The 25,667-nt window shown below is 40.6% G+C and overlaps 1 protein-coding gene across 5 annotated transcripts in view; it reads right to left on the bottom strand.

The window, feature by feature from the left end:
• The window catches only part of SRPK2 (SRSF protein kinase 2), a 124,724-nt gene that overhangs the window by 77,339 nt on the left and 21,718 nt on the right, over positions 1-25,667 (bottom strand). The window contains exon 3 of one of the 5 annotated variants that reach the window (XM_070755115.1): positions 15,203-15,266. The exons of the other annotated variants lie outside the window; for them this stretch is intronic. Coding sequence (XP_070611216.1) covers positions 15,203-15,240 — 38 coding nt within the window. The 5' untranslated portion in view covers positions 15,241-15,266. The remainder of the gene's footprint in view (positions 1-15,202; positions 15,267-25,667) is intronic. 5 annotated transcript variants of the gene reach the window in all.

Raw genomic sequence — 25,667 nt, 5'->3', positions numbered from 1 at the left:
ACCAATTAAATTCATAAGATCACTGTATATTTTTCTCTCTATCCCTCTTGAACCCTCAGGGATTGTGGTAGAGCCATTCACAGCCTCGTTTTCTGAGCTAAAAGTGCCTTCTTTTTTTCTTTTTTGGTTCATGTTCAGTAAAATCATCTCCACCTAGTTTCCCCAAGGTCATCTCTCTCAATCTCTACGCCTACCTGGCAAGCTGCGCTGAAGTTTAGATCCCTTTCCTGAATTCTGGGGATGTTTATTTTATGCACAAAGAAAGGTCAGAGACCTAGAATAAAATTGAAAAGTGAGGGGGAAGAGAAATAATGAGCAGCCACTGTCCGATGACGTTAACTTCAGCCGGTAACAATTCATGGATTATTATAGCAGGTGACAATTCAGACCCATGATCTCACACAAACGCAAGAACATCACAAGTTCACACTCGGTATTTTTTCCCACTTATTTGCTGGCCTTGAAGGGCACAACAGAAATGCCAAAAGAAACATAGAAACATAGAAGACTGACGGCAGAAAAAGACCTCATGGTCCATCTAGTCTGCCCTTATACTATTTCCTGTATTTCATCTTACAATGGATCTATGTTTATCCCAGGCATGTTTAAATTCAGTTCCTGTGGATTTACCAACCACGTCTGCTGGAAGTTTGTTCCAAGGATCTACCACTCTTTCAGAAAAAAACCCAAAAGACAAACCCTTGGAAAAACCTTTCCGTCTACTCTCAGGGTAGCCAGGTTGAAATTCCCTGATATTTCCCTGACATTTCCCTGTAACTTGCAATCTAGTTAAGACACAGTCATAGATGACGTCATACCAAACGGCTAAGCCATGGAGAAATATTGGTAGCCGAGAAAGCAAGTTGTGGCCAGTTATGTTCATGTTTGCTTGACTCTGCCAGGCAGCGCAATCCAGGTTTTTTTCCCTGACTTTGAAACATTTTAATACAATTTGAGTATTGTATTAAACCAGTGTTTCCCAACCTTGGCAACTTGAAGATATTTGGACTTCAACTCCCAGAATTCCTCAGCCAGTGAAGGCTGGCTGGAGAATTCTGGGAGTTGAAGTCCAGATATCTTCAAGTTGCCAAGGTTGGGAAACACTGTATTAAACAACAACACAAGAGCACGCAACAGATTCAAACTTAATACGAACCGCTCCAAACTTGACTGTAAAAAATATGGTTTCAACAATCGAGTTATCGAAGTGTGGAACTCATTACCGGACTCAATTGTGTCAACCCCTAACCCCCAACATTTCTCCCTTAGACTCTCCACGATTGACCTCTCCAGGTTCCTAAGAGGCCAGTAAGGGGCGTACATAAGTGCAGCGGTGTGCCTTTCGTCCCCTGTCCAATTGTCTTTCCTTTCTCTCACTTATCATATATATTTTCTTTCTTTCATATATCCTCTCCTCTAAGTTCACTCTTACCCTTATATATATTACTACATGTCTATTTTTCTTCCTATGAATTTGTGTATTGGACAAATGAATAAATAAATAAAATAAAATAAATAAATATTTTCCCCCTGATTTATTCCGTTTGTTTCACGAATTCCCTGATAATTCCTGATATTTCCCAAACTGCTGATATTATTATTATTATAATAATAATAATAATAATAATAATAATAATAATAATAATGATAATTACTACGGAGAGGGGCGGCATACAAATCTAATTAATAATAATAATAATAATAATAATAATAATAATGATAATGATAATAATACACAATGTACAAATCTAACGTTAAAAACAATTTAAAACCCTTATTATTAAAAACAATCACAAAAACAAGTACTTCTAGTGTGGAGTTCGGTCTTTGGTTTATCAACCATAATTGTTCAAAAACAAATATTAAACAATCCAGCATAAAAGGATTGGAATGCACCAAAATGGACAAATTGACAATGGAGTTACATGAAAGAAAATTGAAACCAGAATATTACAAAGTTTGGAATAGATCTATCTATACATATGTATGTAAGAGAATGTTTTTAAAAAGGGATATGTGTGTAAATAGTAATAATGTAAATAATAAAGTAATAATAAGAAATAAATATGAAAATATAAATATGGTAATCCACAAGTTTGAATATTATTATATTGTAAATTTATGAAGCAAAATAAGGAAGGAGAGAGCAAATATCTCTCCAATTGTTATTTTATTTTATTTTTGTAATTCTAAAATTTCTTTTGTTTTTCTTCTGTTAAGTATTTTCTTTTCCCTTTTTTCCCTCTTTCTTTGAATGTGTTTATATCTGTTTTTGATTTCAGTTTTTGTATTGTGCATTTAAAAATATTAAAAATTAAAAATAAAATATAACATTAACATTATTATTATTATTATTATTATTATTATTATTATTAAAATTTGTATACCGCCCCTCTCCGCAGAGTTGGGGCGGATCACAGCAGCAATAGAAAACAATATACAATACAAATCTAATATTACAAAGTTAAAAACCCATAATTTAAAAAACATGCACACAACATACCATACATAAACTATATAGGCCTGGGGAAGATGTCTCAGTTCCCCCATGCCTGACGGCAGAGGTGGGTTTTAAGAAGTTTACGAAAGGCAAGGAGGGTGGGGGCTAGTTCCATAGGGTCGGGGCCGCCACAGAAAAGGCTCTTCCCCTGGGTCCCACCAGATGACATTGGAATTGGAATTTAAATAAGTAACTATTCAGTGATACTGGTATGAACTCGCTTGTAATGAGGAAAATTGTTTGGGTGGTTTTATTGGGGAGGGACGGGGGTTGGTTGGTGTGTTTTTAATTTTGAAAATGTTTAATTTTTTTTTTAAAGAGGATCTCCCACCCATCTCCATCCAAGGCCAGGCAAAAAGAAAAAAAAAAGCTAGGTTTTCACAGCTAATTAGAGAAGACACATTTTCCAGATCCGCGTAAGATAACGCTGATTAATGGACGCCAACATGCCAACTCTGCAGGATTGCATGTTAGCATCAACGTTTCTGTCCCTTGGAAAACAGGGTGGTGGGGAAAGGGGGACTATTTCTCCCTGTCATTTCTCCGACGTTAAGCACGAGAAGCGGAAAAGCCAGAAATAGCAAGAAGCCGCCAAAAAAATTAAAACGCTATGAATGAAGAAATCAGGAAGCCAAGAAAACTGCTTTGGAAAGATGCCCGTTACCATCTCTTTTAACAAAGAAATCCCGAAGAGGGAAACTATGAAAAGCGAGTCTAAAAAGGGAAACCTTTGTGGCGGCGGCGGGGGGGTAGAACACAACTATAATCCGGAGTTATTTTTCGGAGTAGAAGATGCACCTTTTTCCTCCCTAAAAGAGGCTGAAAAATCAGGTGCGTCTTATACTTTGAATGCAGCTTTTTTTGAAGATTGATTGATTGATTGATTGATTGATTGATTTGTATGCCGCCCCTCTCCGCAGACTTGGAGTCCTCGGAGAGGGGCGGCATACAAATCTAAGTAATAAATAAATAAATAAATAAATAAATAAATAAATAAATAAATAAATAAATAAATAAATAAATAAATTTCCATAATCTGACTTTGCTTTGGACTATTTTAGCAAACACTCTATTTTGCAAAAATGTGAACCAACAAGTCCAAGTGTTCTTTTCATACCTGTGGGATTGCTGGAGGTTTGGGTTTGTTTTTTTACCATTCTTTAGTGTGCAAATATTTACTATTGGAGCAATTTTCTTCTAATATAGTTTTGGGTATACCTATTACATACTCACCAAATTTTGAAGACCCATTGCTTTTATTTAAATTTTATTAAAATTTTATTTAAATCTAAAGTGCTATTGCTAACATGTTGTAAGCCGCCCTGAGTCTAAGGAGAAGGGCGGCATAAAAATCGAATGAATGAGTGAGTGAGTGAGTGAGTGAGTGAGTGAGTGAGTGAGTGAGTAAGTGAATGAATGAATGTATGAATGAATGGATTTTAATAATATCTGAGTTGACCCTATAAAGGTCACAATCCTAAAATGGACTGCAGCATCTTTATCAATTTTATTCTGTACCATCAGTTTCAGTTTGTAGTAACATTAGCAACATCCCCATATCGATAGATTTTTCTCCAGGTTGACCTGATTGCAACTTGGTCTTTCAATTGTGTATCAATCATTTCTGTCACTCACTCCATACACCTTGCTTGTGATGGTGATGGTGGTCTTCTTCTATTATTATTATTATTATTATTATTATTATTATTATTATTATTATTATTATTATTATTGCTACTACTACAGTATTATTATTACTATTGTTGTTGTTCTTCTTCTTCTTCTTCTCCTTCTTCTCCTTCTTCATCTTCTTCTCCTTCTTCTTCTCCCCCTCCTCCTTCCTTCCCTTCTTCTTCTTCTTCTTCCCCTCCTCCTCCTCCCCCCCGTCTTCTTCTTCCTCCCTTCTCCCTCTTCCTCCTCTCCACCTTTCCAGGATCATTTGAACCTGGCCACCATTTGTCCCTGGAGTGTGAACCCCAAGTTGATTTACTCAATGATCCACGATGGTTTTCTTAGCTGTCCGTGGCATTCTTGGTGGTTTCCTCTGACTTCAAAGTTCAAAGGCACCTCCATCCCATCTGCTTTCTTCAATTTTCAACTTCTTTTCAAACGTCAGACACATCAAACTAAATATTCTGTTTAGACAAAGTGTGTGTATGTGTGTACACATCCACACAATTCTTTGTCACAAGGCAGAGGCTGCAGGTTCAAATCCCAGTAAGGGTATGGCTAGCTGACGAGAGCAAATAAGCTCGAAATATACTAGTCTCCCTTCATTTTCACTATCAGCAATAAAATATGTTACACACACACACACATTTAAAAAGTCCATGAAGCAAATCTGAACATAGAGTATCTTTTTTTTTTTTCAAAAGGACAAGATGGACTCCCAACATCCTATAATGCAGTGTTTCCCAACCTTGGCAACTTGAAGATATCTGGACTTCAACTCCCAGAATTCCCCAGCCAGCCTTTGCTGGCTGGGGAATTCTGGGAATTGAAGTCCAAATATCGTCAAGTTGCCTAGGTTGGGAAAGACTGCTATAAAGCATGCCTTTGCTTAGCATAATTTGGGAATCCTGCTTCAGTTGCTTAGAAACACATGTAGTAGCGCAGAAACACATGTAAGGCCCGCGGGCCGGATCCGGCCCCCAGGGTGCTTAGATCTGACCCACAGGGCTGCCCTGAAAACAGCGAAGGACCAGCTTGCTGTGTCTCTACTGGCCCTCCCAGGCTCCGTTTTCGCTGACCAGGGCGCTGCTGGATGGCGAGATGGCCACGCCCACCCTGGCCACGCCCACCCCAGCTACGGCCCTCCCTCGTCCCTCCCCACCCGGAGGTCAAACGCAACCTTGATGCGGCCCTCAATAAAATCAAGTTTGACACCCCTGTATTAGTGCATAACGTGAAAATGGTTAAACGAAATCATCATACCAGCTAAATGCTACAATATAGCAATAAATAATAATTATTATTATTATCGTCACCAGTCGGGCGCTTCCCAAGCACCTAGGACAAAACCTAGGATGATGATGATGATGATGATTATTATCATCATCATCATCATCATCATCATCATCATCATTTTGTCCTAGGTGCTTGGGAAGCGCCCGACTGGTGATGAAATACAAAATCCAGCATAGTGATCTCGTTTGCTGTGTTGTATTGACATAATAATAATAATAATAATAATAATAATAATAATAATAATAGTGGGAGGAGGAGGAGGAATAATTAAAATAACAATACCAATAGTAATAATAATAGTAATAACAACAACAACAACAACAGAGCTGGAAGGGACCTTGGAGGTCTTCTAGTCCAACCCCCTGCTTAGGCAGGAAAGCCAGGCAATATCTTCTTTAAAATTTCCAGTGTTGGAGCATTCGCAACTTCTGGTGGCAAGCCGTTCCACTGATCAATTGTTCTAAATTTTTCTCACCATGATTAATATGCAAAAGGAATGTAAACAATATAGAAAATAATATTGGACCTGGCAAAGTCTACAAAGAGACAGAGGTTATAAATCCAGTGTATATTTTCTTTTATGTACCCTGAGAGCATATGCACCAAAGACAAATTCCTTGTGTGTCCAATCACACTTGCCCAATAAAGAATTATATATATCCAATTATATATACAGTAAATCCAATTAACTAGGTGTATAGGATGACTAAGACATTACACAATCTTTTCGAAAAGTAAATAAGGGTGATCCTGAATTATATTCTGAAAATTTGGAATCTATGAAATACAAATGTCGTTTGGCGGGTCCCAGGGGAAGAGCCTTCTCTGTGGCGGCCCCGACCCTCTGGAACCAGCTCCCCCCTGAGATTAGAACAGCCCCCACCCTCCTTGCCTTTCGCAAACTCCTTAAGACCCACCTCTGCCGTCAGGCATGGGGGAACTGAAATATCTTCCCCAGGCCTATACTGTTTATGTATGGTATGCTGTGTGAATGTTTTTTTTAACTTATGGGTTTTTAGCTTGCTAATTATTGAATTTGTATTTTACACTGTTTTTCTGTTGCTGTTGTGAGCCGCCCCGAGTCTGCGGAGAGGGGCGGCATACAAATTTAATAAAGGAAGGAAGGGAGGGAGGGAGGGAGGGAGGGAGAGAGAGAGAGAGAGAGAGAGAGAGAGAGAGAGAGAGAAAGAAAGAAAGAAAGAAAGAAAGAAAGAAAGAAAGAAAGAAAGAAAGAAAGAAAGAAGAAAGAAAGAAAGAAAGAAAGAAAGAAAGAAAGAGTTTTGGATTAATCCAGCATGGTAGAGTGAACAACCATGGAGATATTGTCACGGCTGTAATTTTTATATAAACTTCCTATAAGTCCATGGGAAATCTGATTGCGGTTCGATGTGGCCACGAATTACATTTCTGATTTAAGAACCACAGCTATAAAAAAATATTCTCATACTATTTAGCTGTTACAATATGCATCTTCTTTTTTTATTTCCTTTTTTTTGGTCTACCTTTTATTTATTTTCAGATTCACTTCATTCTGAAATCTATGCTGTCATCCCTTATTATATTTTCTTATTGATTTCTTATTGTTTTCTGTTACAGATTAACAGCACTAAAGATTAAAAAAAATGGGGCCAAGGTTATATTTTTGACAGAAAGTGTTGTCTCGCAAGGAAACGCTTCGTTTTCATCACGTTAGCTATTAATATAATTAAATGATTCTATAACACTCACACCCCAGATAACCAGGAAATATTACATGCATTTTTTGTGCGTGTGGTTTTAGCCACAAAAATATAATATTGTTGTTAAATATAACAAGTAGGAAAGACTTCATGAACTCAATCTGTATAGTCTGGAGGGCAGAAGGGAAAGGGGGGGATAAGATCGAAATATTTAAATACGGTATGTTAAAGGGCTAAATAAGGTTCAGGAGGGATGTGTTTTTAATAGGAAAGTGAACACAAGAACAAGGGGGCACAATCTGAGGTTAGTTGGGGGAAAGATCAAAAGCAACGTGAGAAAATATTATTTTACTGAAAGAGTAGTAGATGCTTGGAACAAACTTCCAGCAGACGTGGTTGGGAAATCCACAGTCACTGAATTTAAACATGCCTGGGATAAACATAGATCCATCCTAAGATAAAATACAGGAAATAGTATAAGGGCAGACTAGATGGACCATATGGTCTTTTTCTGCCGTCAATCTTCTATGTTTCTATGTTTCTATGTTTTTAAAAATTAATAAAAATCTGAAGTTATATTTTAAGAATATAAACATTCCTGGGGAATCCAGAGCATGATACCATGGTCTTTCGAGACGAAGGGATGCCAGTGCAATTAACATGCCAATAAAATGCTTTGAAATAAAAATTACAACATAAAAATATAAAATGGAAGACATACCGCTGGGAGTCCCCAACTTACGGCCATAACTGAGGTCTGAATTTCTGTCGCTAAGCGAGGCAGGCGTTAACAGAGTCCCACCCAATTTTGCCATCACTTTTGCCAGCGGTTGTTAAGAGCCACTGTTGTTAAACTAATTGTGCGGTTGTTAAGTGAATCAAGGCCTTCCTCGCTGACTTTTGCTTGTTGGAATCCAGCGTAAAAGGCCACAAACGGTGACGGTTACGCTACCACTGCCATAAGTACATGCCAGTTGCCAAGCACCTGAAACTTGGTAGGGTGAATAACCGTGGAGACCGCCTTCTGCAGCACGAATCCCAGCGACCAGTTAGGTCCCACAGAGTGGGCCTTCTCCGAGTCCCGTCAACTAAACAATGTTGTTTGGCGGGACCCAGGGGAAGAGCTTTCTGTGTGGCGGCCCTGGCCCTCTGGAACCAGCTCCACCCAGGGATTAGAATTGCCCCCACCCTCCTCACCTTTCGTAAGCTCCTTAAAACCCACCTCTGCCGTCAGGCATGGGGGAACTGAGATACAGTGTTCCCTCAATTTCCGCGGGGGATGCGTTCCGAGACCGCCCGTGAAAGTCGAATTTCCGCGAAGTAGAGATGTGGAAGTAAATACACCATTTTTGGCTATGGACAGTATCACAAGCCTTTAAACACTTTAAAACCCTAAATTACCATTTACCATTCCCTTAACATCAATTTACTCACCATTATTACTGGGTACTCACCATTGAATAAGACACTTAGTGATCCTGACATTTATAAACATAATTATTTATTAACAATAATTATTTTTTTTGTTATTTATTTGCAAAAATTATTAGTTTGGCGATGATGTATGACGTCATCGGACAGGAAAAACCGTGGTATAGGAAAAAAACGCGAAGTATTTTTCAATTAATATATTTTGAAAAACCGTGATATAGGCTATTTGCGAAGTTCGAACCCGCAAAAATCGAGGGAACACTGTATTCCTTCCCCCTAGGCCTTTACAATTTATGCAGGGTATGTTTGTGTGTATGTTTGGTTTTATAATAAGGATTTTTAGTTGTTTTAGTATTGGATTGTTACATGCTGTATTTATCATTGTTGTTAGCCGCCCTGAGTCTACGGAGAGGGGCGGCATACAAATCCAATACATAATAATAATAATAATAATAATAATAATAATAATAATAATAATAATAATAATACAGTGTGAGGATCGTTCGCAAGTCACTTTTGCCAGCGCCGCTGCGACTTCGAGCAGTGGTGAGGCGAACGTCTGAAAAATCAAGGCCTTCCCTAAAAATAAAAAGTAGGTATATCTTGGCTAATGAAGAAATACTTAATAATTTAATTTAATAATTTATTACATTTCTATGTCGTCCCTCTCCGCAGACTTGGGGCGGCTCACAACAAGAATAGTAACAAAATAACAATATAACAAATCTAATAATTAAAACACATCTAAAAAACCCGTCATTAAAAAAACCATACAACACAAGCACACCATATATAAAACTATATAAGCCTGGGGGAGGTGTCTCAGTTCCCCCATGCCTGGCGATACAGGTGGGTCTTAAGCAATTTACGAAAGACAAGGAGGGTGGGGGCAGTTTTGATCTCTGGAGGGAGTTGATTCCAGAGGGCCGGGGCCACCACAGAGGAGGCGCTTCTCCTGTGTCCCGCCAGATGACATTGTTTTGTTGACGGGATCCGGAGAAGGCCAACTCTGTGGGACCTTATCGGCCGCTAGGATTCGTGCGGCAGAAAGCGGTTCCGGAGATATTCTGGCCCGATACCATGTAGGGCTTTATAGGTCATTACCAACACTTTGAATTGTGACCGGAAACTGATCAGCAGCCAGTGCAGACCACGGAGTGTTGGAGAGACGTGGGCGAATCTAGGTAACCCCACGATAGCTCTCGCGGCCGCATTCTGCACAATCTGGAGTTTCCGAACACTTTTCAAAGGTAGCCCCATGTAGAGAGCTTGCTATTTTTATTTGTAAAATTCAGGATGGGGCCCTTGTTGCTCTCTAAGCTTGTTTGTTTCCCCTGAAGACCTTTCATTACCAAACTAGGTAACACTGTCAGTCTAGAAGGGGGAAAGGATTGTAGAGAAGAGGAGGAGGAGGAGGCGACAACGACAACTGTGGGCCCCTTGTTGCTCTCTGAGCTTGTCTGTTTCTTGCAGACTGTTCATTACCTAATTAGGTAACACTATCAATACTAGAAGGAGGTAGGGATTGTAGAGAGGGAGAAGGAGGAGGAGGAGGAGGAGAGAGAAGGAAGAGGAGAAGGAGGAAGAGGAGGAGGAGGAGAGAGAAGGAGGAAGAGAAGGAGGAGGAGAGAGAAGGAAGAGAAGGAGGAGGAAGAGGAGAGAGAAGGAGGAAGAGAAGGAGGAGGAGGAGGAGGAGGAAAGAGAAGAAGGAAGAGGAGGAGAGAGAAGGAGGAGGAGGAGGAGAGAGAAGGAGGAAGAGAGGAGAGAGAAGGAGGAGGAGGAAGAGAGAGAAGGAGGAAGAGGAGGAGAGAGAAGGAGGAGAGAAGGAGGAGGAGAGAGAGGAAGAGAAGGAGGAGGAAGAGGAGAGAGAAGGAGGAAGAGAAGGAGGAGGAGGAGGAGGAAAGAGAAGAAGGAAGAGGAGGAGAGAGAAGGAGGAGGAGGAGGAGAGAGAAGGAGGAAGAGGAGGAGAGAGAAGGAGGAGGAGGAAGAGAGAGAAGGAGGAAGAGGAGGAGAGAGAAGGATGAGGAGGAAGGAAGAGAGAGAAGGAGGAGGAGGAGGAGAGAGAAGGAAGAGGAGGAAGAGGAGGAGGAGAGAGAAGGAGGAAGAGAAGGAGGAGGAGAGAGGAGAAGGAGGAGGAAGAGGAAGAGGAAGAGAGAGGAGGAGGAAGAGGAGGAGGAAGAGAGAGAAGGAGGAAGAGGAGGAGAGAGAAGGAGGAGGAGGAGGAGAGAAGGAGGAAGAGGAGGAGGAGAGAGAAGGGGGAGGAGGAGGAAGAGAGAGGAGGAGGAAGAGAGAGGAGGAGGAGGAGGAGAGAGAAGGAAGAGGAGGAGGGAAGAGGAGGAGGAGGAGAGAGAAGGGAGGAAGAGAAGGAGGAGAGAGAAGGAGGAGGAGGAGGAGGAAGAGAGAGAAGGAGGAGGAGGAGGAAGAGAGAGAAGGAGGAAGAGGAGGAGGAGAGAGGAAGAGGAAGAGGAGAGAAGCACTGTGGGTCCTTGGTGTTTTTTGAGCTTGGTTGTTTTATTATTATTATTATTATTATTATTATTATTATTATTATTATTATTAATTAGATTTGTATGCCGCCCCTCTCCCCCTCTTGGCTGTTCATTAGCCAAACTAGGTACATCATCAATGCTAGTAGGGATTTATGGAGTGGAGGAGGAGGAGGAGGAAGACTGTGGGGTCCTTGATGCTACCAATATTCTCCTTTATTAACAAAATAGTGTGTGGTCTTTCGCCTACTGCCCGTATGTTAAACATCCACTATGTACAAAGGGGGGAAAAGCATCACTTTATAAACTTGCAGTATCACACGCTACACGTAACACGTTAGGTATAAAATGTGCATGAACATGAACGGCTCTGCACATACTACCGTCACACTAAGAAGCATATTATTATTAGTAGTAGTAGTAGTAGCAGTAGTAGAAGTAGTAGTAATAGTAGTATTGTTGTTGTTGTTATTGTTGTTGTTATTGTTATTATTATTATTGTTGTTGTTGTTGTTGTTATTATTATTATTATTATTATTATTATTATTATTTAGATTTGTATGCCGCCCCTCTCCGAGGACTTGGGGCGGCTATATTATACATTATAGCAGAATATATTAGTATATTCTGAATATATTTTCTGCTGTTTTCACGGCCGGGCCTATAAGGATGCGCAAACATCACTCATTCTTAATGCTGTCCACACTTGGGCCATGCCAATGCTCTGACAGTGTGCAAAGGCACCACATCTCCATGTAAAAGTCCACAATTTTCAAACCGACAGGCCATTTTACCCAAGATCCTAATTCCGCACGTCCTTCCCCGAGAAGATACATGAAAAAAACAAAAGGCCGTTTTTCCTAAATAATAATCAAGGTGAAAAAGGTATTTTTTGGATGAGAAAAGTCCAAGTTCAGTGCAAATCCATTAATTCAAATGTTGCCTTCTCTTAACTCCCTACAAATGAGATACTCCTACACACAAAACAGGCTTGTGGAACTCAACCACATTTTGCAAACAGCTATGTGTGTTTTATCATTTTTAAAAATTTTAAATCTACATATCTTTATAGAATCATGCAAAAGGACTGGAATTACAGCTATATTGTAATATATATAAAACTAGCTTTCCAGACTGGTTTGATCTCCCTCCTATGTAATAGCCCTCATTTAAATAGAAACATAGAAACATAGAAGTCTGACGGCAGAAAAAGACCTCATGGTCCATCTAGTCTGCCCTTATACTATTTCCTGTATTTTATCTTAGGATGGATATATGTTTATCCCAGGCATGTTTAAATTCAGTTACTGTGGATTTACCAACCACGTCTGCTGGAAGTTTGTTCCAAGGATCTACTACTCTTTCAGTGAAATAATATTTTCTCATGTTGCTTTTGATCTTTCCCCCAACTAACTTCAGATTGTGTCCCCTTGTCCTTGTGTTCACTTTCCTATTAAAAACACTTCCCTCCTGGACCTTATTTAACCCTTTAACATATTTAAATGTTTCGATCATGTCCCCCCCTTTTCCTTCTGTCCTCCAGACTATACAGATGGAGTTCATGAAGTCTTTCCTGATACGTTTCATGCTTAAGACCTTCCACCATTCTTGTAGCCCGTCTTTGGACCCGTTCAATTTTGTCAATATCTTTTTGTAGGTGAGGTCTCCAGAACTGAACACAGTATTCCAAATGTGGTCTCACCAGCATTCTATATAGCGGGATCATAATCTCCCCTCTTCCTGCTTGTTATACCTCTAGCTTTGCAGCCAAGCATCCTACTTGCTTTCCCTACCGCCTGACTGCACTGTTCACCCCATTTTGAGACTGTCAGAAATCACTACCCAAATTACACAAAAGAATACACATTGGTCTCACATATTTGTATTTTCACCTAAAAAAACAAGGATTCCCTCCCCCCCAAGACTCCATTGGCACAGTGTTTTTCATCCTAAAATTTGCTTCCTCCTGAAGCAGGGATGGGCATCATCAAAATCAGACAGAATCATATAATTTCAGTTCTTCCTGAATTCAGGGAACAGGCTTAAGTCTAATCCAGTTTTCAATTCAAAACATGTCCCTTGGCAAACCGGTGACGAAGTTATTTCCTAATGCAGCATAGGTTTCGAACAAATATAATTTGGCTTCCATCACTACCCCACCTAGAAGGCATCCATTCCTTAACAGAGAACCCTTTATTTAAAAATAAATAAATCACAGTTTTCCTTGCTATTTTCATCCCGAGCTTCCGTCACCATTACCACCATTTTATTGGCATTATATTTATAGCCGGTACAGAACCGGGGCGCAGGGGGACCCATATCGCCGAACCCCAAATTAGCATTTGAGATTTGGAGATTGGGTTTTTTTCCCGAGAACCGATAAACCATCTCTCTATCTTCTCAATTTTGCAATCCGTTGCTCGAATCCTGGAAATGCACCACTAAGGATGGTGGAGGGGTGAACCAAAACCCCCACACATATCAAGGATTTTATTTTTTTTATTTCTCTACCCCACCCTGCACACCGATTTAAAACCTTATTTCTCGTATTACGTTGTCTATCCTTTTTTTAAAAAAGGAAAATAAATGTCCCCTTCTTTTCGATGGTTGCCTTTCTCTCCATATTTTCCCCCCACTGGTGTGAACCTGGTGTTCTGTTTGCAAAGCCCCTACTTTTTCACACCATCCAAATATGTACATATTTGTGTCTTTTTAACGATGTGCCTAGCCTCTTCCTTAATTAGCTCCAATTGTTTTCACGCAGATTCCATCCTCCACCGTGCGTTTGGATGGGCACACCGGGCATAAAACATGTCTCCTTCAATTATGTCACATCTTCAAGAGGAGAGAAATGGCTAACGGAACGTCAGAATAAACCGTGCATTGAAATGGAGAATATGGGAGGGAGAGGGAAAAAGCAACAACGATGCATGCATTTCGGAGCAGCGGCGATACGACGTGGGAAACACCGTCCGATGGATCGTATTTCCTAACGGCGGCAAAAAAAATAAAAAATAAAAATGAACCACACAAGCCCCCAAAATAAAAGATGGTTGCTTGCTAGCTCACGGTAAAGGAAGTCCCCCACTTGCTACATAAATCTGAATTGAAAACTCGTGCGAGGCATGGACGTGAGCAAACGGGCAGGTTAATGCCAATTTTTTTTTTGCCTTCGGGATGCTTCCGAATAATTCTGCCTTACCTGCAGGCGTTAGGAGGCAACGCGCTTTGCAATGACTGTTCCATTTCTTAGCAGAGGTTCGAAACAGCATCACAGCCGTCCTCTTTCTCGCCGCCCGAATGTGACTAATTCATAGGTTTGCAATTCCTAAGCTCTTGCTAAGGACACTCCCTTGTAACACACACACACACAAACACACAGGCACAAATCGTGCTTTGAACGATGCCTCTTTTCTGCAAGGTTAAAAATTCAAGCATCGTTGTGTGTTTTTTTTTTCAATGTCCGTTCTGCCACAGCCTTATTTTTTTTTTTTCAAAAAAAAATCCCCCTCTCTCCCTCCCTGTTTCTCATTCTCTCTCTCATTTTCTCTCTCTATCTCTCTCACACACAATCTCTCTCCTCTCTCTCTCTCTCTCTCATTCTCTCTTTTCCTCCCCCTCTTTCTCTCTCTGTTGGGATTTTTTTTTTGCAAAAAAAAATCAAGATGGATTTGCCGGTGGAAACGACAGACGAGCACAAAGACACCACCGACTGCAGCAAAAATATAAACACACAGGCACGTACAGGGGGGGGGGCATTAATTCCACAGGAAGGGGGGTTTTTTGGGAGGGGGGGTTGCATGCTGCACAGCTGAAATTTCAATTCTCTTATTTATTTATTTTTTTAAATTTAAGTAACGGAGCTCAACCGAAACACGAGCTCGACCCAATCGTACAAAAGCGAGCATGCAAGATATATATAGATAAATAGATTACATATATATACACACATACACACACACACACACACACACACATATATATACATACATACATATATATATGCATATAATAATAATAATAATAATAATAATAATAATAATAATAATAATAATAATAATATATATTCTGCGCTGTGTGTTAGCAACACCACACCGATGGAGTCGTTTTTCATGCAGATGATGCTACATAAGTAGTACCTTTCTGAAGAGCTGGACTTCTCAGAGTTAACTGACATCAGCAGCTTAATCTTCTGCTTGATTTCTGGAAAAATCAGAAAATATTCACAACCAAAACGACTGCCTGCCCTTCTCTTCCGAGGCCTTATCTAAAAGAGGAGCCTCTTCTCTTCTCCCTCCCGGATTTCTCCTCTCCCCCTTTGTTGCAAAAACTGCCGTCGTCCGTAGTAAGAGTCCCCAGCGCTTCGGCGGGGAGACCGACCCGACGCTAGGAAATGGAAAAAGAGCTCGAGAGGCAACATCCTCGGCTTGGCCATGTAATGCACATGACTGTTTATGAAAGCAGGAAATACCATTTATTCCGTACGGGAGGGAAGGAGGGGTGTTTCTCTCTCCACCCGAGGTTGGACTGACATAACCAGATGCTTCTCCAAAAAAAAAACCACCCAAAAAAAACCAGGCTGCCTGTCGAAACACATCTTAGCATTTGTTTTGTCTTGTTTTAGGGGAAAGTTACCCAGCCGGTCTGCAAAAATATTGATTGGATGCAAAGAGGAGGGGGGAAATTACACCGCTTTAAACACGGTCTAAGTATTGCCCACAAGATCATATGCTGCAACGTCCTGCCGGTCAACGACTACTTCAGCTTCAACCACAACAACACAAGAGCACATTATTATTATTATTATTATTATTATTATTATTATTATTATTATTATTATTATTTATTGGATTTGTATGCCGCCCCTCTCCGCAGACTCGGGGCGGCTAACAACAATGATAAAAGAACAACATGTAACAATCCAATTTAATAAAACAACTAAAAACCCTTATTATATAAAAAAAAAACCAAACATACACACAAACATACCGTACATAACTTGTAATGGCCTAGGGGAAGGAATATCCTAACTCCCCCATGCCTGGTGACAAAGGTGGGCCTTGAGTAATTTGCGAAAGACAAGGAGGGTGGGGGCCATTCTAATCTCCGGGGGAAGTTGATTCCAGAGGGCCGGGGCCGCCACAGAGAAGGTTCTTCCCTTGGGGCCCGCCAAACGACATTGTTTGGTCAACGGGACCCGGAGAAGGCCAACTCTGTGGGACCTTATTGGCCGCTGGGATTCGTGCGGTAGAAGGAGGTTCCGGATGTATTCTGGCCCAATGCCATGTAGGGCTTTAAAGGTCATTACCAACACTTTGAATTGTGACCGGAAACCGATCGGCAGCCAGATTCAAGCTCAATATTATCCGCTCCAAACTTGACTGCAAGAAATACGACTTTAGCAATCGAGTTGTCGAAGCGTGGAACTCATTACCGGATTCCGTAATGTCATCCCCTAACCTCCAAACCACCAGCGGCCGCCCGCCACTACCGGTACGTCTGAACAGGGCTGAACTGGTAACATTTTACCCCTGACTGGGGGTCTTTAATAAGACACTGGACAGGCAGTTTGTCTGGGATGTTACTTCTTAGCAATAGCAATAGCATTTAGACTTATCTACCGCTTCATAGTGCTTTTACAGCCCTCTCTAAGTGGTTTATAGAATCAGCATATTGCCCACAACAATCTAAGTCCTCCTTTTACCCACCTTGGAAGGATGGAAGGCTGAATTGACCTTGAGCCGGTGGTGAGATTTGAACTGCTGAACTACAGATAGTGGTTGGCTGAAGTAGCCTGCAGTACTGCACTCTAATGACTGTGCCACCCTGGCTCATAATGTGATGAGCCAAGTCAATGCCGTCTGGCGGGGCCCAGGGGAAGAGCCTTCTCTGTGGCGGCCCCGGCCCTCTGGAATCAACTCCCCCCCGGAGATCAGGATTGCCCCCACCCTCCTTGCCTTTCGCTGAAGTAGCCTGCAGTGCCATCGCTGTTTTGAGCAGGCTTGTACAAGAAAACCTCGAAGTTGCCTTCCAACTCTATCCCTTCTGTTCTGTTCTTTTTTTTAAAAAAGGGGGGTTTTGATAACAGCTGAAAAAGGAGCTGCCAAAGAGATTCCAGATTCCAGAAGTCCTCTCTATGAAAAAATGTAGGAAAATCCTTCGGATTTTGATCAGTATTGATCAAAATAGTATCATTAGGATTTTGATAAAGACACCTTATCGAAATATTTATAATGCACAGAAGCCTGCCAAGGTAATAATAATAATAATAATAATAATAATAATAATAATAATAATAATAATAATAATAATAATGGTGGTGATGATAACAACAACAACAATAATAATAATAATAATTGTTTAATTAATTGACTTTAATTAGTTTAATTATATTACTAAAATGAAAATATAAAATTGAATGTCATATTTTGATATTAGAATTGATTTAATTAAGTGAACTATAATATCAAAATGGAAACATAGATGTAGAATATTATTAATTGTTTTTCTGTATTGATCTGATCACAGTTAGATTTTTTCCCCTGTATTAGTTAGACTTCTATGACTAGCGGAGCAATTGTAGCTCCTTTAAATGTTAAATGTTGTCGGTATTGTTTGTCTAAAGAAAAAATCAATTAAAATATTTAAAATAATAATAATAAAATAATAATAATAATAATAATAATAATAATAATGGACTTTCGAATTCAAACTGACAAGGTTTCAGAACACAATACACTGGACCTCACAATTGTGAGGGGGGAAAAGTGTGGATCATGGATGTCGCCAGCCGAATTAATGAAAAACAATCAGAGAAACTTATAAGGATCTTAAAATCGAACCACGGCAACTCTGGCATAAACCAGTACAGGTGGTCCCAATAGTCATCAGCACACTGGGTGCTGTGCCAAAAGACCTCAGCCGGCATTTTAAAACAATAAACATTGACAAAATCATGATCTACCAGTTGCAAAAGGCCACTATGTTTGGATCTGCGCGCATCATGGAAAAATGCATCACGCTTGGGAAAAGTTCAATTTGTGATATTGTGATACGAAATCCCGCATATAAATCTTGTTCGCTGTGTATTACTGTTTTTTGTGAATAAAATAACAACAACAGAGTTGGAAGGGACCTTAGAGGTCTTCTAGTCCAACCCCCTGTTTAGACAAGAAACCCTACACAACTTCAGACAAATGTTTATCCAAAGTCTTCTTAAAAACTCCCAGTCTTGGAGCCTTCACAACTTCTGAAGTAGACACAAGTAGTCTTCAACTTACGACAACTGAGCCAGAATTTATGCCGCTAAGTGAGTAATTGGTCAAAAGTGAGTTTTGCCCCATTTTGCAACTTTTCTTGCCAGGTTTGTGTCAGCGAATCACTGCAGCGTGTTCCGATTAATGACGTGATTGCCGCTAAGAGCCAGGAAGATCATTAGCGCTTTGTCCAGGGCGGGGGGGGGGAAGCGTTAAAAAAGCTACATTCAGAGTATACGATGAACCCAAATTTTCAGCCTCTTTTAGGGGAAAAAAGCGTGCATCTTATACTCTGAAAAATACATCTTCGAGATTACGGCTGGCTGTGTACAACATATAATAATAATAATAATAATTATTATTATTATTATTATTATTATTATTATTTATTGGATTTGTATGCCGCCCCTCTCCGCAGATTCTGGGCGGCTAACAGCAATAATAAACACAACATGTACAATCCAGTAATAAAAAACAACTAAAAAAGCCCTATTTATTTATTTATTTATTCATTCATTCATTCATTCATTCATTCATTCATTCATTCGATTTTTATGCTGCCCTTCTCCTTAGATTCAGGGCAGCTTACAACATGTTAGCAATAGCACCTTTTAACAGAGCTAGGCTATTGCCCCCACAATCCGGGACCTCACTTTACCCACCTCGGAAGGATGAAAGGCTGAGTCAACCTTGAGCCGGTGATGAGATTTGAACCGCTGACCTTCAGATCTACAGTCAGCTTCAGTGGCCTGCAGTACAGCACTCTACCTGCTGCGCCACCCCGGCTCATCCCATTATAAAACCAAACATACACACAAACATACCATGCATAACTTGTAATGGCCTAGGGGGAAGAGCTATTTCAACTCCTCCATGCCTGGCGGTATAAATGAGTCTTGAGTAGTTTACGAAAGACAGGGAGGGTGGGGGCAGTTCTAATCTCCGGGGGGAGTTGGTTCCAGAGGGCCGGGGGCCGCCACAGAGAAGGCTCTTCCCCTGGGGCCCGCCAAACGACCATTGTTTAGTCGACGGGACCCGGAGAAGGCCAACTCTGTGGGACCTTATCGGTCGCTGGGATTCGTGCGGTAGCAGGCGGTTCCGGAGGTAATGACCAAACACGAGTCACAACTCGACCATGGCGTATTTTCAACAAGTTCTGCAAATGCAAGACACCCAGGAAATCTCTAGAAAGCTACAAAAAACCAAAAAGAAGCTAAAAAAAGAAGTGGGATCAGTGAGTTCTTGATAACGATCCCTTGGTTGAACAGCTTTAAAAATGCATGAAGGGAAAATAAAAAATTTAAGGATGCCAAACCGTGCCGGATTACAAGCAATGTTGGCACCCTTGGTATTTGGTACCAAATGTGAAGAAATTATTGGATGTAGCTTCCATGAAGTCAAATGACTCTTCTTCGTTTTAATAATTACCATATTTTTCAGAATATAAAACGCACCGGAGTTTTGGGGAAGAAAATAAGGGGAACAAATCTGCCTACTAGGTGGCCAGCATCCTTAGTCTGGTCAGTTTCAGCACATTATTTTATCCCCTGGTTAGGGCTGAAGAAAACCTTATTTGAGAGAGTAGCAATGAAAAAACCTGCAAGATTGTTAGCACTTGGATAGGGCTGGAAAAAGCATTGTTCAGAGTGAGTAGCCATGAAAAAAGAGCCTGCAAAGACTTAGAGCTGGGGGAAAAACATTATTTGGAAGGAGTAGCAATGAAAAAGATTGCAAGACAGAGAGGAAAAAAAACATTATTCGAGTGAGTAGCAATGAAAAAAGCCCTGCAGGCGGGGAAGAGCCAGGAAAATCATTAGTGCCTTGTTAGGGCTGGGGGAAAAGCTTCAAAAAAGCTACATTCAGAGTATGAGATGCACCCAAATTTTCAGCCTTTTTAGAAGAGAGGAAAAAGGTGCATCTTATACTACGAAAAATATGGCTTGGGACGGAATTCAAGATTAGGACTGGCTGCGAGACCACCTTCTGCCGCATGAATCCCAGCGGCCGGTTAGGTCCCACAGAGTTGGTCTTCTCCGGGTCCCGTCGACTAAACAATGTCGTCTGGCAGGACCCAGGGAAGAGCCTTCTCTGTGGCGGCTCCGACCCTCTGGAATCAGCTCCCCCCAGAGATTAGGACTGCCCCCACCCTCCTTGCCTTTCGTAAACTTCTTAAAACCCACCTCTGCCGACAGGCATGGGGGAACTGAGACATCTCCCCTTGCCTATGTAATTTGTGTATGATATGACTGCGTGTATGTTATTTATATCATGGGGTCTTTTTCTTTTAGACTTTTTTAATGTAAAATTGTTATTTTAGATTTTAATTATTAGATTTGTTACCATGTATTGTTTTTATCACTGTTATGAGCCGCCCCGAGTCTGCAGAGAGGGGCGGCATAGAAATCTAATAAATAATAATAATAATAATAATAATAATAATAATAATAATAATAATGGTCCCAGTGGTACTTGGCACGCTGGGCGCAGTACCAAAGGATCTCAGCGGACATTTGAAAACCATCGGAATTGACAAAATCTCCATCTGTCAATTGCAAAAGGCCGCTTTACTGGGATCGGCAAACATAATTCGCTGCTACATCACGCAGTCCTAGGTGCTTGGGAAGCGCCCGACTGGTGATGAAATACGAAATCCAACATAGTGACCTCGTTTGCTGTGTTGTACTGACATAATAATAATAATAATAATAATAATAATAATAATAATAATAATGGTCCCAGTGGTACTTGGCACGCTGGGCGCAGTACAAAAGGATCTCAGCGGACATTTGAAAACCATCGGAATTGACAAAATCTCCACCTGTCAATTGCAAAAGGCCGCTTTACTGGGATCGGCAAACATAATTCGCCGCTACATCACGCAGTCCTAGGTGCTTGGGAAGCGCCCCGACTGGTGATGAAATACGAAATCCAGCATAGTGACCTCGTTTGCTGTGTTGTACTGACATAATAATAATAATAATAATAATAATAATAATAATAATAATGGTCCCAGTGGTACTTGGCACGCTGGGCGCAGTACAAAATGATCTCAGCGGACATTTGAATACCATCGGAATTGACAAAATCTCCATCTGTCAATTGCAAAAGGCCGCTTTACTGGGATCGGCAAACATAATTCGCTGCTACATTACGCAGTCCTAGGTGCTTGGGAAGCGCCCGACTGGTGATAAAATACGAAATCCAACATAGTGACCTCGTTTGCTGTGTTGTACTGAAATAATAATAATAATAATAATAATAATAATAATAATAACAACAACAACAAATAATACAATGATCAAACACGAGTCCCAATGTATAAACCGTGGTGTATTTTGAACAAGTTCTTCAATTGCAAAACACACAGAAAATCTCTAGAAATCTAAACAACAACAACAACAATCCCTTAATTAAACAGCCTTAAAAATGCACGAATGGAAAACAAACATTTAAGGAAGCGAAACCATGCCAGATTACGAGCGAACTGGTATCTTTAGCATTAAGAGTGTGTCAGGACGCCTGTAGCAAACATCTATGAATCCTCCCTTGACCAGGGAACTGAAAATTAGACCCGGAGGAAATTAATAGTAAGAGCTTTTGCTACAATTTACATACCCAAAGAGAAATCGGGATTCGCTGCATACCGGGATGGTTTGTTTGTTTCTTTGTCTGTTTGTTTATTAAATTTGCATGCTGCCCCTCTCTGTAGACTCGGGGCGGCTCACAACAGTAATAGAAAACAATATATAATACAAATCTAATAATTAAAACTAAAAACCCATAATTTAAAAAACATGCACACAACATACCAAACATAAACAGTATAGGCCTGGGGGAGTTATCTCAGTTCCCCCATGCCTGACGGCAAAGGTGGGTTTTAAGGAGTTTACGAAAGGCAAGGAGGGTGGGGGCAGTTCTAATCTCAGGGGGGAGCTGGTTCCAGAGGGCTGGGGCTGCCACAGAGAAGGCTCTTCCCCTGGGACCCGCCAAACGACATTGTTTAGTCGACGGGACCCGGAGAAGGCTAACTCTGTGGGACCTAATCGGTCGCTGGGATTCGTGCAGCAGAAGGCGGTCCCGGAGATATTCTGGTCCGATGCCATGAAGGGCTTTATAGGTCAAAACCAACACTTTGAATTGTGACCGGAAATTGCATTGTTCTTAAATAAAATGTATTTTCCTAGGATAACTCCTGCCAAAAAAGTTGGCAGATCTTAAAGTCTTGCCATAGATCCTCTGAACCATCTATTCCTTCCTGGATCTGGATTACAGCTAGTCCTCGACTTACAACAGTTACAACGGCACTGAAACAAAGTGACTTACGGCCTGTTTTTCACATGTGTGATTGTCGTGCCATTCCGGGGTCACGTGACTTACATTCGGGTCCTTGGCAACTGGTTCATATTTATGACCGAGATTCACATAACAACCACATTACTAATTTGAAAACTCCCAGTGATTCACTTAAGAAATGTGGCGTAAAATGGGGCCGAACCCACTTAACAGATTTCTCACTTAACAACATACATTGTGATCTTAAGTCGAAGACTATCCTGTATTTAAATGTGGTCTGCAACAGGCCTAACCAAAACTTGCCTTTGCTCATTGGAAAAATTATATATACAGTGATGCCTCATCTTACAAACCCCTCATCATACAAACTTTTTGAGTTACAAACCCGGGGTTTAAGATTTTTTTGCCTCTTCTTCCAAACTATTTTCACCTTACAAACTCAAGCCGCTGCCACTGGGATGCCCCGCCTCTGGACTTTGGTTGCCAGCGAAGCGCCCGTTTTTACACTGCTGGGATTCCCCTGAGGCTCCCCTCTATGGGAAACACCACCTCTGGACTTCCGTGTTTTTGCAATGCTGCAGAGGAATCCCAGCAGCGTAAAAACGGACGCTTCGGCTGGCAAAAGGGGTGAGTTTTGGGTTTGCATGCATTAATCGCTTTTCCATTGATTCCTATGGGAAACATTGTTTCGTCTTACAAACTTTTCACCTTACAAACCTCGTCCTGGAACCAATTAAGTTCATAAGACGAGGTATCACTGTATATAATTTCAAGAAGAACAAAAGTAATTCAGAAATAAATAGAGGGGTTTTTTTAATGACTTTATTATTATTTATTATTATTATTTATTAGATTTGTATGCCGCCCCTCTTTAACTTTGGTCATTTTTATTTAGAAACATAGAAACATAGAAGACTGACGGCAGAAAAAGACATCATGGTCCATCTAGTCTGCCCTTATACTATTTCCTGTATTTTATCTTAGGGTGGATATATGTTTATCCCAGGCATGTTTAAATTCAGTGACTGTGGATTTACCAACCACGTCTGCTGGAAGTTTGTTCCAAGGATCTACTACTCTTTCAGTAAAATAATATTTTCTCACGTTGCTTTTGATCTTTCCCCCAACTAACTTCAGATTGTGTCCCCTTGTTCTTGTGTTCACTTTCCTATTAAAAACACTTCCCTCCTGGACCTTATTTAACTCTTTAACATATTTAAATGTTTCGATCATGTCCCCCCTTTTCCTTCTGTCCTCCAGACTATACAGATTGAGTTCATTAAGTCTTTCCTGATACGTTTTATGCTTAAGACCTTCCACCAATCTTGTAGCCCGTCTTTGGACCCATTCAATTTTGTCAATATCTTTTTGTAGGTGAGGTCTCCAGAACTGAACACAGTACTGTATTCCAAATGTGGTCTCACCAGCGCTCTATATAAGGGGATCACAATCTCCCTCTTCCTGCTTGTTATACCTCTAGCTATGCAGCCAAGCATCCTACTTGCTTTTCCTACTGCCCGACCACACTGCTCACCATTTTGAGACTGTCAGAAATCACTACCCCTAAATCCTTCTCTTCTGAAGTTTTTGCTAACACAGAACTGCCAATGCAATACTCAGATTGAGGATTCCTTTTCCCCAAGTGCATTATTTTACATTTGGAGACATTAAACTGCAGTTTCCATTGCTTTGACCATTTATCTAGTAAAGCTAAATCATTTACCATATTACAGACCCCTCCAGGAACATCAACCCTATTGCACACTTTAGAGTCATCGGCAAATAGGCAAACCTTCCCTACTAAACCTTCACCTATGTCACTCACAAACATATTAAAAAGAATAGGACCCAGAACAGACCCTTCTTCAGTAATTATACTTAAGACAGCTCCTTCAATGCACACACTTCTTGGGGAGAGTGATAAAAATAAGTGATAAATTAAAGCTCCTAAAAGAAGGGATGGTATCGAGTGTCATGTGAGTTTCAACATCCCAAAATAAGAAAATGTTTTGAAGGCATGCAAAAAAGGTAGCAGCGATGACTCATTTTGGGGGAAGGTTGCTCTCTTATGGTTGCGCAGCAAATTCTAATGATAGAACAATTCCGAGAGACCTGGCCTATAAAATGCACCTGTGGTTAAGATCGCAAACACACACAAAACAGACAAAACACACACACACACAGAGGTAAATTCAGTTTGTTAAAATAAAATATTGCAACGTTTCCCGAAAAAGTATTGTGTTCTACAGAGGCATTAAGTTAAACACTGATAAAGTTATTGTTTGAGCGCTAACAACTTACCTGTATTTAAGTTCAGGTTTTTACAATGGGTAAATTGAATATACAGTGATACCTCGTCTTACAAACCCCTCGTCATACAAACTTTTTGAGATACAAACCCGGGGTTTAAGATTTTTTTGCCTCTTCTTCCAAACTATTTTCACCTTACAAACCCAAGCCACCGCCACTGGGATGCCCCGCCTCCGGACTTCTGTTGCCAGCGAAGCGCCCATTTTTGCGCTGCTGGGATTCCCCTGAGGCTCCCCTCCATGGGAAACCCCACCTCCGGATTTCCGTGTTTTTGCGATGCTGCAGGGGAATCCCAGCAGTGCAAAAACGGGCTTGCCGCCCTGAGTCTGCGGAGAGGGACGGCATACAAATCTAAATAATAAATAACAAATAAATAAATAAATAAACGGGCGCTTCGGCTGGCAAAAGGGATGAGTTTGGGGCTTGCACGCATTAATCGCTTTTCCATTGATTCCTATGGGAAATATTGTTTCGTCTTACAAACTTTTCACCTTACCAATCTCGTCCCAGAACCAATTAAGTTCGTAACACGAGGTATCACTGTAGTTAATTCCCGGACTTACCGCTATTATTATTATTATTATTATTATTATTATTATTATTAATTAGATTTGTATGCCGCCCTTCTCCGGGCAGCTCACAGAATACAAAAAACAACACAAAAAATCAAATTAATTAAAAAATACTACTAAAATCCCATATATATTAAACTCAATTGGCCAACTCATTCACAACCACACATTAC

This window comes from Erythrolamprus reginae, chromosome 6 (genome assembly GCF_031021105.1).
Source record: "Erythrolamprus reginae isolate rEryReg1 chromosome 6, rEryReg1.hap1, whole genome shotgun sequence".
Lineage (NCBI taxonomy): Eukaryota > Metazoa > Chordata > Lepidosauria > Squamata > Dipsadidae > Erythrolamprus > Erythrolamprus reginae.
This window is presented reverse-complemented; position numbering and strand designations above follow the sequence as displayed.